Source organism: Prunus avium, chromosome 2, assembly GCF_965620075.1.
Source record: "Prunus avium chromosome 2, drPruAviu1.hap1.1, whole genome shotgun sequence".
Classification (NCBI taxonomy): Eukaryota; Viridiplantae; Streptophyta; class Magnoliopsida; order Rosales; family Rosaceae; genus Prunus; species Prunus avium.
In genome coordinates, this window is record NC_142285.1 from 1,578,736 (window position 1) to 1,597,035 (window position 18,300).

At 35.8% G+C, this 18,300-nt stretch overlaps 3 protein-coding genes across 4 annotated transcripts; 1 reads left to right on the top strand and 2 right to left on the bottom strand.

Annotated features, from left to right (window-relative positions):
- Nucleotides 1-602: 602 nt before the first annotated feature.
- Nucleotides 603-4,270, top strand: EMB2816 (Small nuclear ribonucleoprotein family protein). 2 transcript variants are annotated; one of them, XM_021967132.2, is made up of 6 exons: nucleotides 603-742; nucleotides 1,082-1,152; nucleotides 1,270-1,351; nucleotides 1,887-1,958; nucleotides 2,192-2,244; nucleotides 3,869-4,270. In XM_021967132.2, the coding sequence occupies exons 2-6, from the start codon at nucleotides 1,150-1,152 to the stop codon at nucleotides 3,956-3,958; spliced, it is 300 nt and encodes a 99-aa protein (XP_021822824.2). In that variant the 5' UTR covers nucleotides 603-742; nucleotides 1,082-1,149; the 3' UTR covers nucleotides 3,959-4,270. The 2 variants fall into 2 exon arrangements, with proteins under 2 accessions (XP_021822824.2, XP_021822825.2); XM_021967133.2 differs by having other exon boundaries at nucleotides 1,095-1,152; nucleotides 3,869-4,183.
- Nucleotides 4,271-8,523: 4,253 nt separating this feature from the next.
- SAP5 (A20/AN1-like zinc finger family protein) lies at nucleotides 8,524-9,591 on the bottom strand. The gene has a single exon (XM_021967126.2). The coding sequence runs from the start codon at nucleotides 9,342-9,344 to the stop codon at nucleotides 8,847-8,849; it is 498 nt and encodes a 165-aa protein (XP_021822818.1). The 5' UTR covers nucleotides 9,345-9,591; the 3' UTR covers nucleotides 8,524-8,846.
- Nucleotides 9,592-13,514: 3,923 nt separating this feature from the next.
- On the bottom strand, nucleotides 13,515-17,642 carry LOC110764213 (zinc finger A20 and AN1 domain-containing stress-associated protein 8). Its single transcript, XM_021967127.2, has 3 exons — nucleotides 17,518-17,642; nucleotides 17,359-17,430; nucleotides 13,515-14,345 (listed from the first exon to the last, which is right to left on the bottom strand). The coding sequence occupies exon 3, from the start codon at nucleotides 14,328-14,330 to the stop codon at nucleotides 13,812-13,814; it is 519 nt and encodes a 172-aa protein (XP_021822819.1). The 5' UTR covers nucleotides 14,331-14,345; nucleotides 17,359-17,430; nucleotides 17,518-17,642; the 3' UTR covers nucleotides 13,515-13,811.
- Between the last annotated feature and the right edge of the window lie 658 nt (nucleotides 17,643-18,300).

The window sequence follows — 18,300 nt, forward strand, 5'->3', positions numbered from 1 at the left end:
GTTTAGAATACTACAATTCATATATATATGTCAAGATTTAAATAAGAAGGAAACGAGAAAAACAAATAAATTTTAATAACTCATTGTACATAATGGATATCCAATTAAAATCTAAAAAATAGTAATTTGGTGGTATTCAATCATAATTTGGCAAAAATAATCATTCAAAAATTCAATTTTTAAGGGAATTGAAAAGTAGTGATTTTTGCCAATGAGAGTTGGTTCAATTGGTAAGATCCATGTACTGTGTGTTGCCCCATTAGTGTTTGAGTCCCACTACCAGCAGTCTTCATTGGCGCAATCTATAATTTCATACATAAATTTATACATGTGACAACTAGCAGTTGAGTGTCATACGTAAGTCCTTCCGGCTAGAGGTTGTGGGTTTGCCCTAACACGTGGTGAGAGTAGCCAATTTCTCCCAAAACTTTATCTCATTTATAAAAAAAATAGTGATTTTTGTAACGAAAAAGTAGTGATTTTTGTGGATTTTTAGAATGAAGATTCAAGACTCAAACCCTTACTTATAATTGACCCCCCAAAAAAAACCCTTACTCATAAAATAAAAATAATAAATAAATAAAAGAGACTCAAACCCTTGTTAAGCTCCCGCTCCCACTCTCTGTCTGGTGCTGCCTCTCATCTTCGTCATTGTCTCATATCTCCCAACTTCCAAAGGAAGGCAACCGATCAGCTCCTTTCCCGTTAAACCCGCAATTGGAAGATAAGCAGAGAGACAAAGGTACTGATTTTCACCTCTTATGCTTGAGTTCTTTATTATTTTCCGTTAAATTTTAATTTTCTCATTATATTAATGTGTTCGTGGTTATATATAGCTTGAAAAAGTTATCTTTCCTGGGTTTCAGAAACCCTAAAGGAAACCCTAATGTTTGATAAGTGTTTATACATGTCTACACTCAAAAGGTCAATTGGTGTGTTGCCATTTGGTACTTGTCAAATCTTTCATTCAATTGAATAAGTTTTTTTGTTCTGATGCTTTATTTTCTCTTCCTGATTACTTTTATATTTGTCATTCAATTGTCTAACTTTTGTTTTTTGTTTTTATTAAATATTTTCCAAGTTTTGCTTTTTAGGGTTTTTTAGTAGAACTTCATCATCCAATTGAAGAACTGAACAGAGCCAAATAAGATGGTAAGTTTGAAACCCACGAGAAAAAGACACTGAAACTTTTGATTGTATATCCTGGCTTGGCTTACATGTGGATTTGGTGTTTATATTTTGTGGGTGAAACTGTGTTTTGTATTTCAGTCAGGGAGGAAAGAAACAGTCTTGGACCTGGCCAAGTTTGTGGACAAAGGTGTCCAAGTCAAGCTCACTGGTGGTAGACAAGGTTAGTATACTTTGCTCAACTCCTCATTTCTCTTTCTCAAATAATTACTATCTAGTTTATGTTGAATTCTTGATCAATGTGTAAAAGATTCTAGCTATATCTAGCCTATAGCCTACTGGTATGTCTCTCTGCTCAATTTTTCGTGGATTTATAGGGGTTATGGGTTATCTGATTACCGTTACGGTTAAGGAAGTATTTTCCCTGCTTTAGAGGGTCAAAGTTCAAGCAGTCTTCAGTTCTAAACCAAGAAATAGGAGTTGTAACATCCTATCAAACATTGTTTAAGATTCAGAATGTAGAAATTTACACCATTTGTAGGTTGTAGAGTAAATATTTTATTAATCTGGGGTATGCGGCAACACTGAATAGATACTAGCTGAGTAATAATAGGTTGTCCCACCTCTTTGCTTCAAACATAGTGTCAACAGGATTTACATTTTTCTGTTTAGGAAAATATCAATGAGAAATTTATATATTTTTATAATTATCTGTTGTGTGGACACAATTTAATTTTCTGTTTTGAATTTGATTACAGTAACAGGGACTCTAAAAGGATATGACCAGTTGTTAAACCTTGTCCTAGACGAAGCAGTAGAGTTTCTAAGAGGTAAATGTTTTGTAGCCTTCTGGAAACTGTTTTTGCCTTGTGTGCGTTTAAATTTATAGCATCCTTGTACTCAAGAAAGACCAACTTACAGCACAGAAGGCAGGAATTAGATGACTTTGAAAATTTTATAGGAGTTTTAGTCTCTTCAGGTTCTTGTCATGATAAATTTTATAACTTTTCTATACTAGTGGATATGATAAATTTGACGTAAGAATTTTCCACCTTCATTGCAGATTCTGATGATCCATTGAAGACTACGGATCAGACCAGGCGCCTTGGCCTAATAGTATGTATTCTTCTAGTATATCTCTGATGTTGAATCTTAAACCAGCGCCTAAAGCTTCAAGCATGCATACATATATACATAGATGTTCGGTGGTAGTTTAATGGTAGTGAACTATGACTAATATTGTTAGGATTTGGGGTGTGGCTGGTTCTGATACTTTCTGAAAGTCTGATCACATCACGACGGTGAGAATATAGTATTAAGGGGAGAGATGATAATTGCTGGATAAAATTAGAAAAGAAAGAATCTAAGGATCATGTTATTATCATGCAAACTATGGCCTTTCCAACAGAATGTAACCTCATAGGCTCCTTATCACACTTCATCTTCAATCCCATGATATAATATAGTTAAACATCTGGAAGTGACTGGTACATCATTTCCTTTCCAAATTCAGTAGCCAACATCAAATACTGACTCTAGTAACACTTAGTATTCCTCTTCACTCTCTGGTGTTCACCCATCATAGTGGTTATGTATAGGAACAGTTTCCCTCTGCTTAAAAGAGTAAGAACAACATTGCAACTTGCTGACAACCTCATAAGAGTTTGAAAGAAAGCTGGTTTTAGCATCATCTCTCACTATTTCCTTCCCTTTCTCACATTGGTCAATATTAGCAACATGTCTACCATCTGTTTGTTAGTTTAGGTAGCATCTTGTCCCAGCTTCATTGCTTTGCTCACTTGAAACACTCCAAACAACAGCTAGATTCACAGGTGCTGCACCATCATTCTTTCCTGGAAGGGCCTCTTGCACCATAGCACCATGCCTCTTTCTCTCATTGAGGCATATTGGATCCATTTGGGTTGAACAAACGCAAAACTCCCATCTCATCTGTAGTTGATTGATTTAACCCTGCAAGATAAAGAGATGTTAAATGCTCGGTACTTAACCAATTCAATTTGAGGGATTACAGAATGCATAATTGTACTCCTCTAGGGTCCTACTCCTTCATCCTTTTGCTTTAGTGAGTGAATTTTCTGATACAACTCAATCATGTAGTCAGCTGCTAAAAGTTTCTCTGCATTTTTATTTTCCCAATGTTCAGAAAAGTGCCCTTTTCAGCTTTCTTCTCCCATTGAAGACCAGTATTTTTCAATTTAGGCTTCACAAATTTCACTTTTCTTTTTTTGGCCATCAGCATTACACAAAGTAAGTCTTCGAACTAGTTTCATCCGAATAATCCTCCATGTGCATTTTTCGATGAAATCATCAACTTCTACTTCAATTCCTCCGTTAATGTCAACTGCTAGTGCCCAGGGAACTATCCAAAACCATAAGTTATTTAGCAAGTAAAATAACCTTCTTGAATTCACTAGTGTTTCAGAGCGAAAAAAAGAAAAGAATTCAGTAGTGCTTATGCATTTCTCCATCTTGCATACTTAATGTTGTCATTTTTTTCTGGCTGCCTAACTTGTTTAGAAAGCTATCCTGTTATTTTTTAGCTATGCTAAAGCTGCTCTAATGTGTATTTGTGAAGAAATATTCATTGGTAATATTTGTATGATCAAGTAAAACAAAAAGACAAAAAAGAGGAAGTTGATACTGGAGCTCTTGACTTTTTTTCTTCTTTTCTCAAATTATTCTCTACAACAAGTTTTGAGTGTGCATTATTGTCCCGCAGGTTTGTAGGGGAACTGCTGTAATGCTTGTGTCGCCAACAGATGGTACAGATGAGATTGCGAACCCTTTTAGCCAGCCAAATGGTGCCTAAAAAGTAGAACTTGCTTTGCCTCTCCTCACAACACAGATTTTAAGAAACCATGATGGGGTGATTGTGGGGACCTTGGTCTTTAAATACCATGAACATTTGATTATCAACTAATGTAAAACATTAAAATGTTTGTTACTCTGTGTTCGTTTTAGATTCTAGTAGTAAATCTGTTCTAGGTGTTATTGGATGCTTCTAAAAATGAAACTCATTGTCTTTTGGGTGTCATCCTGTCAATGTAGTTATGTAACATTGTAAAATTTGATTCCTACCTGATTTTCATACAATTCTAGTAGGATTTTCTTTGTTGCTTCATTTGTTTTCACCGTGAAGTGTGTCGTTCTTTGGCATTGGTGCAGAATGATATAGTGAGAGATGCTTCAGAAACCACTGTACTAATATTTGATGTGCACAGAAAGAGGTTAAAGCTGTGACCAATAAGCATTATTTAGTTGAACAGGCGTGGAAGATGTCATCAAGGATACTGCTTAATCATTTGGCCGGTGAAGAGGATTTTCTGAAGATTCTTTTGCACTGAATGGCATTTAATCATTTGGATCAAACAAACTTTTGATACAACTTTTCCATTTTTTATTTTTATTTTTTTTAAAATAAAAAGATAATTAACTTTAAAACTTTTGATATTATAGAATACTAGCCTTTTCTACGAGAGGGTTTTTTTTTTATAAAAAAATTAAATTTATTTTAGAATTAAAAAAGATAATGGGTAGTTGTGTTCTATAAAAATAGGATCCATTATCTTCTTCTTTTTTTAAATTTTAATTTTTTAAATATGAAAAAGTGTGAATTTACTATATTATCCTCATTTAAATTTAATTAATAATTTCAATTCTATATGTTTGCATTAACCAAGGGCATTTTATGGTATTTTGAATGTTTTACCATTCTCAGTTTTTTGCTCTATATCTATATATATAAAGCAAAAGGCAGAGAATGGTGAAACATTCAAAATACTAGAAAATACCCTTGGTTAATGCAAACATTAAGAATTGAAATTATTAATTAAATGAGGATAATATAGTAAATTCACACTTTTTCATATTTAAAAAAATAAAAATAAAAATAAAAATAAGATAATGGATCTTATTTTTATGGAACACAACTACCCATGATCTTTTTTAATTTTAAAATAAAATAAATTTTTTTTTAAAAAAAGCCTCTCGCAGGCGCTGAAGCGCGTGCAGAAAGGCTAGTATAGATTACGGTAGTACGACCACCTGTTATAATATTAGTGGATATTTATTGATACTATTCCCTAAAGCCAAAAAAGGGGAAAATAAACTTTGTCGCCCATCCATATTATATAACACGTGTACAAAATGTGTCACATGACTATACTACCGTAGTATTCTATAATTTCTCCTGTTTACTGGGCCTCTCCTCCACTAACCTTTTAATAAAAGAATTTTCGATGGGGTCGGCTGTCCTCATGCGCACTTGAATATAAAGTTGTTATTTCACATTGCTTTCTGTATATGGATTCCATTGCAGGAATATGTTATGGGGTTTTTGGGAGCTTCTGGTAACAAAATTGCCAGATCTGATGAAGCTGTCCATTTAAATGATCTTGACCATGGTGCAAGGTGGAGGCATTATCCATGAAAATAAGTGGCTTGTATTGTATGAGAAGTATATATAAAGTAGTCCAGTGGAAACATGAATCGCTTAGAACCACTCTTGGGGAAAAACCAATGAGATGTCTTTTGATTTTTTTGACAGCCATTTTGGGCAATTGAAAATGTGCTGCATAGCTGTATGGTGCCCTACCCCTTACGACCCACTTTGTTGATTGGAATTCTGATCTTCTCTCAAATCTAGTGGCTCTTTGACATATATGCTTTTCCCCCATTTTTTACAAATTACCATCCTATCTACATAGAGATATGTTCTTTTCAGTTCCACTAAATTTGCAATGTTGGACTCAACATTTCTACGCTCCGCCCACTTTACGCGAGAAGGTTGAAAAAGTAGTCGGGTGTCAAATATGGCGTTGGAATAAATGTTCTTAATCACTTAAATTACAAACTCATTTAATTAACTAAATATCTCGTTGTTGCATAAATATCGACCTAGGCGACAACTTGGCATGCCAGATCAGCTAGGCATGAGAAACATGTGGAGCAAGTAAGGGTGAGAGGAGATGTGTGAAACATAAGGAAACAAGAAGGAGATGGCGAATAGTGTCGCATTGTAGTTGATGTTTACAAAACACAACCAAATTATTGAACTCTAAGAAAAGCTTCCCACACAAGGAGTCGGCAACTTCAGCTCTCTATGGACAGCTGGAAACCCAACAACTGCTATGACATGACCATCACTACACCCATAAAAACTGGTTAAACCCTAAATTCTCATAAATAAAAAATTATCAAACTATATCTTTTTATTTAAAACCATTTTAATAAAGAGGTTTCGAGTTCAAATATCGTATAAGTTGTTAGATTCGAGGTTTCGGGTTCGAATTCATCATATGTCACTCTTCACTCCTTTGATTATGTACTTATCTTTAATATAACTTCATTATTAAGTATATCGATTGAATGGTATGGGCTGCTAATAAGTCAAGTGATGACATGATTTTGGTGATTAGGAAAGTGGGTCCTTGTGCACCTTTTCTTTTAATTTTTTAATTGTATGTTTTGGCCCTTGTGAAATAAAAGGCATGAAATTGGGTCCAAAAATTGGTTCTATAATTTGTCCCCTGGATTTGACCCCTAAAACAATAAAAATAAAAAATCAACACGGGGAGCCTCCTCCTAATTGACCACAATTTTAGGCTTTACCTTACTCGAGGACAAATAAAATAAACAAATACGACAGTTTTATTTTTACCTGATTTTGAAGGATTCAGGGGTTCGAATTGGATTATTTTTATGACAAGAAGTTACGTGGAGTACACGGCAACATGCATGTGGTCAACGCTTAAATATTTTATATTTGAACCATATATATATATATATATATATATATATGAATCTGTATTTTATTAGCTAACATATATTTTCAACAATTCGGTTTTTCATATTACCATCCGTACTACAGTTTTCAAAATTAGCCAACCTCAATTAATTTGCAAGATAGGTCATGGTGCGTCATGTAGACAATTTAGCCTTAGATTGGGTGGATTTTCCCGTCAATGGAAAACATGTTTCACTTCTATTATGGGGGAAAAAGAGCCTTTGCATTAGCTGCTCCCAACAAACATTGCCAAGAATGACCCTCAACATCTTCTTCGTTGTGACTAAGAGGGTCGGAATTGCGCCTTTAAGGTCTCGTTTGGTTGCTCGATTTGTACTGAATTGAAATTAAATTCAAGTCCGTCTTTATGAATCATGTTTCTTAGACAAGATTCATACGCATAATATTACGAATTGTTATTCAATTTAATAAGTCTAATCCGATTATTTATAAGTTCACCAAACAACGATCACGTCACGAAACCAGATTTCGAAACAGGGTTTGGTTCCAGTCTAGTCTTACGAGTCCAATCCAACCATTTAATTCATGCGTGGCCAAAATTGGTGGGAGGCTAATTAATTTTGTATGTGATGCCACACGCATTTGGTCGCATGCCTCGTCGTCCAAACACTTTCCACTGCCTAGCAGGAAACAACTCATGCTTCCAAGTTCCAACCAACCCAAACTCCCCATAGGCAAAACTCAGCACTTTGACGACGTCGTTACATGCATTATACATACACACACCTACACATTAACAAGGTACATTTTTACTCATCACTTTAACTCAATATGTACTCTCACCATCCTTCTCAACACTTGACACGTGTCCCTTGGCATAACCATAGTTGCATAAATACAAAGTAAAGAGTCAACTATGATTATGCCAAAGAACACGTGTCAAAAGTTAAGAAATGTCGTGAGAGTACATCTTGGTTAAAGTTCATAGCAAAAATATACCCTTCACAGATAATACATTATATTATACATATGTACTTTTCTGACAGCTTTTCATGTGACTGAAAGGTCACGAAAGGCGGACCTACCTACATGTGGTCCCCACACAAACCCCCCCAATGCATGGCCCACCATGCAAGTGTATGCATGCGCACTCATCCACGTCATCTATTCTTTACACCCACCACCGCCACTCAATCTCGGCCGTCAGATCTCTCAAGCCCTCGAGATCCTCGCCCCCACTCTTCCTTTATGTTGAAAACAGCGACCAGTTACCATACGCAAATGTTCCCTGCACCTCACTTCATACTTTACAGCTTTAATGGTTTATGCCATGCACACGTGTCACCCTCCCATACGCCCTCTTCAACTCGTCTAGGCAATATACCCACTCGTATCAAGTTATCATCTCGTTCCATCGCGAGAAATAAATAATTGTAAGAACCCCTTAAGTTGCCCATACGGTGGGCCCCATAGCTTCCAACCCTCCTCTCTCCCAACTGGATTTTCCAGTTGCAAACTTTCGAAATGACATAAAACACCCTGTCTCTTCTTCGAATTAACATTCAACTGCCATTCAAACATCGCAGAAAAAAGAAATATTAAAACTAGAAAAAGCTGAACACCAACTATTACCAACAAACACATCGAATATCGTAAATCACAATAATTTTATCATTTTCCAAGCCAAAGAAAAGAAAACACAATAAAATTTAAAAAAAATAATTATCAGAGAGAATTTGATTTTCTTCAATAACGAAGCGATCTCTCTCTCCGTCGTCTCTTCTGCTCCTAAAACTGTTTCTCTCAATCTAAACGATCGGTGATGATCTCCGAGAGAGAGACGCCTTGATAATCCAGCACAAATTTCCTCTGAAACTTTCTCGAGAATTAATTTTAATTTTCCCGAGAAAATTCAGAAATGTTTTCGGTTCCATTTCTACAAATTTAATTATCAAACCCGGACGATCTTCGCTGCCTTGACCACGGGGTTTTCTCTCGCGATGGCCTCGCGACCCGCGGCCTTGTAGTCGTAGCTGCACACGTGACGGTCGGAGTACCGGTGCTCAGAGCAGAAGAGTTCGCCGCACCGGCACCGGAATCCGGTCAACCCGACCTTTCTCCGGCATCCGGAGCAACGGTTTACCACTCGCCGATTCGCCGATTCGTCCGATCTCACGACCTCGGACGCCGTCGTTCTGCGGGTGATCTCGGCCGGAGCCTCGAAGCTAAAGGAGCTAGATCTCGGACTTTTCTCGCCGGAAAACTTCAAAGTCACAGCCGAAGATGAGGTTGCTGTGGTGGTGGCTGAGGAGGCGTTGAAGCACTTCTGGCACATGTTGTTGGTGGAGGGATTGCCTGTGACGCCGCAGTTGTTGACGCAGTGCGTTAGAGTTTCGGGGACCTTGAACTCCGTCTCTTCCTTCTCCGTTCTCTGAGCCATTTTTTTCATTCAGATTCCGATCGATCGATCGATCTCTCTTCTCTTCGCTTCTCTGATTTTTTTCTTTTTTTTTTTCTTTTGAGATATAGATAGAAAGGATATGGAGGTTGAGGTTTTCTAGAGAGAGAAAAAGAAAGTTGTGGTTTCTAGAGAGAGAGAGAGAGAAGAGAGAGGTTTGAGAGGTTTGGGTGGGCGAGGGAGGAGACAGAGAAATGGGGATATGAAGGACTGAAAGGTCGGTAATGGCGATGGAATATGGGCCTCATAGAGACGCGTATAAAACATTTCTGCGTTTTATTTTTACCAAAATACCCTGCCTACTTTTCTTTAATTATGACCTTTTGCTTAAAGAACTAAATTAAATTAAGTTAAAATTTAAATTTAATTATTTTGGCTCTTTGGTTTGGCTTAGGTTGCTTGCTCTAGATTGGTTCTGACGTGGTAATCGTCATTATTGAGAAAAGGCTTATCCCTGACAAAGCTTATTTTAAGGTTCGGTGGGACCCGCATTTTTTACCCACATGCAGCATGATATCAATATGCAGCCGTCTGATTGATTCTATTGGTGGCGGATGTTCTAATTTCTTTTTCATTTCTTTATTTCTAATCTAAATAACTCGAAAGATTAAAGATGAATTCGTTCTGTCTGGATTTTTATTTGAATAATTGTTCATCAATCATACAATAATTTATTTATTCATTTGTTTACACAAATTAATTGGTTTCTACTCTTATGCAATTGTTCTCATGTCATTGTTATGTAGTGGACTCACATGCACATTATTAGAAAAACTACTTTATACCTTCTTGATGTACCATTTCGGTAATAGATAGCAGAATAAAAAAATAAACGATATAGTCATTAAGATGGTTCAAATAACAACAATCAAATTAAGAGAAGGATTATGGGTGTTCCAAGTAGGGCAATATGAACAAATCAACGATTTTGGGAAATCTTAGATACTTTAGTAGTTTTTAGTTCAACTTTTGTCCGTTTTAGTTTTGTTTTTAGCATTTTAGTTTGTTGTTCTTTTGAAATTGGTGCTTTAGATGTCATGTTGATGTCTTTAATTGTATAGTTGAAGTTAATTTCCTGAAATTGCTCTTTTGATCTAAAAAACAAAACTCAATTTATATTATAACGGATGCATGCAAATATTTTGATTTTATTTTAACAGTTCAAAAATTAGTGAGATTTTAAGTTATCTTACAACAATTGCTTCCAAATTACGAAACCCCCTTATTTAGTCATTCTCATGATTTGCTATAAAGCTATCATATATAAAAAGAACGCTTGAAAAGCAATTTCTTACTTCCTTGGTTTTTTTTCTTTCTACCTTTAGTTATCCTGCATTGGAATAAAAGCTGCCTCATGGATGCCTTCCCAATTTAGGGTGATTGACATCTTTAGCCTACAAGAATTTATTTCATATGGTAAAGTATGTATGTCTTATAAAGCTTCATATTCTTTTTCTTTTTCTTCATTCTTTAAGAAAGTTTTTTTAAAATAAAAAATAAAAAAAACCAAAAAAATCATCATGAAATTAAGCTGAATCTATATATTTAAAGCAGAAGACAGATAATGGTAAAACATTCAAAATTCTAGAAAATGTCATTAGTTAATGTGAACATTAAGAATTGAAATTATTAATTAAATGAGGATAATATAATAAATTCATACTTTTTCATATTAAAAAAAATTATAATGGTTCTTATTTTTATGGTTATCTTTTTTAATTTTAAAATAAATTTAAATTATAAGTGTGAAAGCGCGTGGGAAGAGATTAGTATTAATTAAACAAGAATTTGAAAAAGATAATTAAAAAAAGTGGGTGTGAGGTGAGAGGGATATTTCCTGTCTTCCACTAGGAAGAAAGGAGTAAATAGTTTATTGTTTTCTGTTGTTGCCTTGCGTGGGTTAAAGAAGAGCAAAACAAAAATTAAAAAAAATTAAAAATGTACGGGATCCTAGAAGAATTGCAATGCAAGTGGAAGGGTAAAATGGGAAACGGGGAAAAATTAGAAAGCCCCACTGGGGAATAGTGGTGACAGGGGCAATTTCTCGCGTCCTGCTTTATGAGGCGAAGCCGCCCTATCTGACTGGACCCATTTCGTCGTCTCAGGAAGAAGTCGCTCTCTCCGTTTTCGTCCAACACACACGTGTACGTCACACGCGTCGTCGTCTCCCCTCCTCTACGTGTGCCAATATGAGGAGCCTAACTAAATTCCTGTTCACCGCAAAAACAAAACAAGACAAAAGAGAAAAAAACACAACGCAAAAACTATTTCTGTTTCATTCACCTACTTTCCCCATGTTACGTTAAGATTTTCTATTTTGGTTAATATAAGTTTGTAACAATATCAATGTATGGAAATTATGATATTGATTCAACGTTGTAACTACATAATAGGAACGGAGGGAAAAGCCAACGGGGTCTAGCCAAATTAAAAAAAACATTAAACAATGATTTCACAACCGTACATTTCGCTCGATGAGATTTCTTTATCCCGTGCAAATCGTTTATTCGTAAGTATAAAATATCTTGTGGAAAAAAAGCTAATTGATATTTTTAAAATGATTAATAATTTGGGCATGAGGACATACATCCAAGATTTCGAAGTATTCACGATATAAATATGGTTTGTACTTGGTCATTTTTGATAAATTATTTATGCATATATGTCAAAATTTGATTTGTAGAAAGTAAGAATACTTCGTTCGTGGTAAGTTGGGAAATAATGTCCTTTTTCAAAAAAGGTTGTGTTGTTAGAGCATCTCCGAGCTGTCAAAAGCCAGGTGGAGTGCTAAATGGCTAGAAAAGGCGGCTGACTCATATCCACCCGAAGTGCTATATCCGACGTGTAAATAACGTCTTGTGAACCAGCGGCAATTTTGACAGCATGTAACAAAGACGTTATTTCAATTATCGAGAGTTTTTTAATGAATGGGCCCCGCCTGCTATGTATAAAAGTGACGTTTTCAAGCTTCCATGTGCTTTTCTCTTACCATATTTTCTTTGTTTTTCATTTATTCTTTAATAAAATAATAATTTTATTTAACAGTTCGGGTGGAATAAGAAGTTGTTCATGATGTTAAATTGCCACATAGGCCGTCAAATTCAAATTTGATGTTTTTTATTTGACATTTTCCTTGGAGATGCTCTTAGGGAATTTCAAAGTCTTTTCACGGCCATGGTTTTGAAAGAGTGCAGCTGTTTCTCTCTCTCAGCACTAATAATAAAATAAATAAATGCAGCGGCATAATCTGAGAACCGCTGTGGTTTGAGCTTGAGCCCACCACTTGACTGGGTCCAAAGGATAGTGACTAGTTGTTATCGCAAAGTCAAACACGGTGAGATCGAAGGCTCTGATTGGATGCCACGCGGTTCACACGTGGCCGATGTACCTTGTTGGATAGCAAGTGGGCAAAAAGGGTCGGTCATAGATGACCCAGCCCCACCACCACCGTCTGACTCACCTCAACTTCCAACAATATTAAGATTGGGATGGGCGTGTGTGGGCCCTACTATGCTCTTCCTACCTAAAGGTTCATCATATACATCTTATTATTTATGTTAAAGTATAAGTATTAGGCTTAATTAAGATACAGATTAATCTGGTCCATATAGTGTTAATTGGCATGCTATTCAGTACCGAGGAATGCTAGCTACATTCTCCTTGTATTCGTCGTCTAATTTTTTACACGTATATTCCATTTATATATAAATCTATGTGCCAGCTACATACTTCTTGCATTCTTTATTTAATTTATTCCACGTGTACTCCATTTATACATAAATCTATATAAGAAGAGGAGAAGATGGAAGGTAGTTAGCATTCTTCATTCGGTACTGTCCTGTCGAAAAGGTAACTAAGATAAATATTAATCTAGTCAACAGCATGTGTTTCACGTTTTATAAAAACATGACTGAACAGCAAATTTATATTTAAAGTTAGGGCGAATAGTATTAAGAAGTTCTAAGAATTTTTTAAAATTCTTCTATTTTCCAACTTTTAGTAGGTTTGATTGAACTATTTTCACTATTGTTTGATGAACTTATAAATGTTGGATTCAAAGAGACCTTGACTAGTAATCAACTCCAATTCAATCCAAGCCGAACAACCAAATGAGGGTAAGGTCGAGAGAAAAAAAAACTACAAGCATTACATGCGTGTTACTTGAGCGTACTACTACTTGGGCTTAAATTAAATACTCAAGAAGCAAAATAAACAAGATCCAAAACATCATCCATAGCAAAGCCCAGTGACAGCCTCCTGGCCCTCACCAACGGCTGGGATTATTACACACAATCGTTCCTGACATTTGAAATACTCCCACAACAGCTTCCAACCACATCTATAACACAAGAGACCTAACATAACAAGATCAACTTAACATAAGCAGAAGCCACATGGGTAGAAATGAGAGCATGTGTGCAATAGATAAAAAGATGAACCCTCATTCCGAGACATTTATCAGATTTTGTCCAGCTTTTCTGCCTTCACAACCGGGTTGGCTTTTGCTATAGCATCCTGAGCAGCACTTCGGTAATCATAGGGGCAGTTGTGTTTATCCGAGTAGCGATGGAGTGAACAAAAGAGATTTCCACAACGACAATTGAAGCCGGTTAGACCAACACGTTTCTTGCAAGTTCCGCACTTGTTTGGAGTCTCTTTCACCTTCTCCTCACTCTTAATGTCCAAAGATGGAGTAGAGGAAGCCTGTGTTGAGATGAGCATCAAATCTGCAGACCCAGCTTGTACATCTACATCAACAGTAGCAATAGGCTCCTTCCCTCTGTCATTGGGATTGCCATTCACAGCACAATCAATGGATGCTGCAGCCACTTTAGCCTGTTCTTGCTTCAATACCAAGTCCTTGTGGCATTTGGAACACAAATTCATTGTTGCTGCACTTCCAAAGAATCCGCAGTTGTTGGCACAGAGCTTGGGAGCTTCAGGAGGAGCTTGGCACCCTGTCTCGTTGTGCTCCATTTTTTTAAAATTTTCCTGCACCATAATTCCTTAAGGTCTCCAAAAATATATGATAACACAACCACAGGGTAGAAATCTCTCCCCACCTGACATCTACAATTCACCCACTAAATTAAATTCAACATAGTAGTTTAAATCTTTAGAACAAGACATGAAACGACCAGTCCATATCTTTGCTGTGACGGAAAAACTATATGGAAATGTAAATCGTCATTTCTAAGTACCATACTTAAGGGAAAATGACTCTTTAATGTATGCTTTAACCATGACACCCTAACAGGATCTTATCAGTTACCTAAACTTAGTTTGAGGTTGGCTCTCAATACTCATCTTGGTTATTTAAATATTATTACATTGGTTTCACAAAAACAAAAACAAAATTCACATGGATAATCAAGAAAGACCTTAAGGTTTCACTTGTACATAAAGGAAACAGGAGCAGATAAGTTTCCATTAGAAATCATTTTTCAGGGCCCTGCATATTAATAGGAATTTTTTTACATTTTAAAAAGTATAATACAACATCAGATGCATCAATCAAGAGTATGCTCCCTCAAACTTTACCAAAGAAATCAAACAGAAAATCAGTGTGTCCCTTCCTTTACTATATACCCTTCCAAAGAACCATATTATTAGATGGTCAACCCTATTCAATGACAAATTTATGAAGAAAAAGATGGCTTTCTGCTTTATTCTTATTGTTCACAAATGATGATTTAATCATGCTTTGCTATCTTCATTGATGATTAATGGCTTCATAGTTGGATTAAAAAGACCTTATACTTCTAACCAGATACTTTCATGACATTCAACAAAATAAAGAGAGAAACAAAGAAATTATAGCAGCAACTGTCCAATATTCGACACATACAAAAGAGACGGACAATGACACCCCATAAGGCGTAGACATTTCTAACTTCCGCTGTCCCAAATCAAAGTGAAACCATACTGACAAATAAACAATTCATTGTTTACAGGACAAAGCAAAAAGTAGAGAACACCATTCCTGCAACTACCTAGCAATACAAGTATAAAATATCTGCAATTCCTGCAAGTATATGAGTATAAAACATGCAAAATCTGAAATGTATATTCAATTCACTGGATGCCAAAACCCACAGATACAGTATTGGAAACCCAAAAACTCAACAACAATAATAAATTCAATCCCTTTATTTCATTCCAAGAAGAAAACCTACCATTTCTTCAACTGACTCTTGACAAAGACTAACAAGCCATTACTGTCACCAACTTCCAACAAACACCCTTGTATCACACAACAAAATGTCTTCTGTTCCATCTATTGTTGTTTTGTTTTTGCCTTACTTTTTTCCCTAATGCTTTCATTGCCTTCATATAATATTTGCACGTCTTCTAATATTTCATAACCTTCTAATTTGTGGTTCGGACTTCCATTCAGTCACACTGGACAGAAGCATGCCTCATGTGTCACAATGACTTGGCTAAAGTTGAGATAATTATTGAAGCTGTATTGACAATTCTAACTATGAAGCCTGAATATGAAACTCATACAAATGAAAGAGTTCCATTTAACTAGACATATCATTTAAAAGTTAGGAACGAAAAAGAATGGTCGCTTTTTACTTTTCTTTTTCTGCTAGGGAAAATTAACCCTTGGTGTATGACAGTATTAGTAGTTTTCACTTTGCCACCCTATGATTTAGAAGGTGAAAACCTTCGGCAACATTCTTTATTCTTTTAATTGTTCAACGGGTTAAACAGAAAATGCAAATTTGAAAGAACATGAATGTCCATTGAAAAGAAAAGTGTGTAGTTCATCCATCATGACAGAGAGAGAGACAGATACAGATACAGAGACAGAGACAGACAGACAGAGACAGGTTAACAGAAGAGCAGGGAATAAATTTTGCAATTTTTTCATCTTGTCCGAGAGAGTTCCATCAATGTAAATTCAGAGATTAGCTTTTCTGATTGGTTATGCTTTGCAACTCAAGAGCTACGCATCAGCTTATGCCTATTTGTGGGCATTTGATACAACAAGCCTTGGCTAAAACCTTCATGAAAATAACAGGCTAAAACCTTCATGAAAATTCGCCAGTCAGCATAATAACCACATAATCATACTTCTGCTAAAATGCTTTACCGAAAAAAATAAAACACAATAATCCAAACATTAAACACATATATTTGCTCAACATTGGGGCAGATAGTAGCGATTGAAGCATACAACTATTGATAGGAACATTGCCCTCTTTGTCCTAGAAAATTAAAATACCTAGTTAAGGTAAAATCACCATCAGAAGAAAATACGTGGATCTTTCTGTAAACTCAATGAACCTTGCAAAAAACCTCAAAACAACAATTGAAACTAATCCCCTTGTTCTCGATACAAGGCTAGGAAACATTGAGACAATCTAAAAACTCATATAAATATTGCGCTCCATAGCTTTCAAGAAATTAGCTTCTCAGACAGCTCATGAACAATACTCAAAAGCCCTTCCACATGCTTGTTCCTACCTTTCATTTTCTCTCTCTATTTTTTTTAAAGAAAGAAGAGAGTAAATGGATGGTTTTAACGAATTCGAATTCTTTTTCGTGGTACTGAGTCATTGATTTCTTCATAGATTTATATTAATACAGAAAACATACTCATCAGAAAACCTAACCTCTTACATACATATCCCCTTTTCAAGTCTTGAAAGAAGAAGTCACGCAATCAACTTTAAGCTAATTCACCATGGCCAATGAAAAAATTAAAAACACAAACCACTTTAACCAACTCATCAAGCTAATAACTTGCAAAAAAAATCATAATCTGCACAAAAGAACCTTGATTTCTTATTCTTAACATCACAAACTTGGAATTAGCACCTGGGTTTCCATCAAAACACAAAACCCACCATCATACTCACATTTCATTTTCAAAAAATCACATCTGTTATCATATACATAAAGTTCTGAGCGTCTTCCAACATTTTGAACATGTTTCATCAAAACAAGCAGAACCCAAAAACGATTAGTGACAGAAGAGCAATCTACGACTCACCTGTTCGCAGAGAAACCAACCTCCTCAAAGTAGAACCTGTAATTCACAGAGAGATGGTCCCTATCCGCTCCCCTTCAATGAATAAATAATTAAATTATCAAAATTTTGAAAAATCGAACACTCAAATACACAGAGAGAGAGAGAGAGAGAGAGACGAACCCTAAAGCGAACAGGAAAGAGAAAGGTGTCAGAGGAGGAGAAGTCGAAGCCACCTGTTCCAGCTGGGATTTATAGGCGATGAGGGAGCGTGGAGGTTGAGCGCGAGCAATGATTTGATGTGTTCAACATGTTAAGATATTAGCCACGTTTCTGATTTTCATTGGGTGTGGGGGAAAACCGTCAGAAAAATGGTTTTAACGCATTTGAAATAAGAAGTAGTAAACCAATCAGGTTCTGAAAAACACAGATTTCACATAGACTCGGCCTTACCTGATATTTTTTGTCCTGGAGTGGAAGTGAGTTACGTGCTCAGTAATGTTTTGTTTCTGTTGGGTTTTTTCTTTCTTGATGTTACGTGCGCAGTGTTTTGTCAGTTTCTTCAAAATGTTATTTTTTGGTGTGGTTTTATCGGAAAACCTTGAAGAGGAAAAGAGAGCGACTCATGTACAATTTCTTTACTAAATTACCGATCGTCAATTACGCCATTTTTGTATAATAGGCGTCACGAAATATTTTAAAAAAAAGTCATTCAATTTGCTATAAAAGAAGTGTAATCTTGATCCAAATAAACCGCAATCTAAATACTTCAATGCCTGGTTTTGTATTTCGAAAACTGCCCAACTCAAAATGACTATCCCATATTATTTTTTTCAACACTTTTTGTTTTTGTTTTTTTAGGAGCAATAAGTTTTGAAATTTGTGCATGATTCGCATTTTAGTCATTGAACTCGAAAAATGATTATTGTAGCACCTCACCAGTTCTATTTTCAAATACCAAAATAC

Bases quoted from the DNA above. Each gene is read 5' to 3' on its own strand.
- EMB2816 (XM_021967132.2), top strand. The intron at 1,352-1,886 runs GTTAGTATACTT...ATTTGATTACAG, and splicing joins GCTCACTGGTGGTAGACAAG to TAACAGGGACTCTAAAAGGA. The intron at 2,245-3,868 runs GTATGTATTCTT...ATTGTCCCGCAG, and splicing joins CCAGGCGCCTTGGCCTAATA to GTTTGTAGGGGAACTGCTGT.
- SAP5 (XM_021967126.2), bottom strand. From the start codon at position 9,344: ATGAAAAAAATGGCTCAGAGAACGGAGAAGGAAGAGACGGAGTTCAAG.
- LOC110764213 (XM_021967127.2), bottom strand. From the start codon at position 14,330: ATGGAGCACAACGAGACAGGGTGCCAAGCTCCTCCTGAAGCTCCCAAG.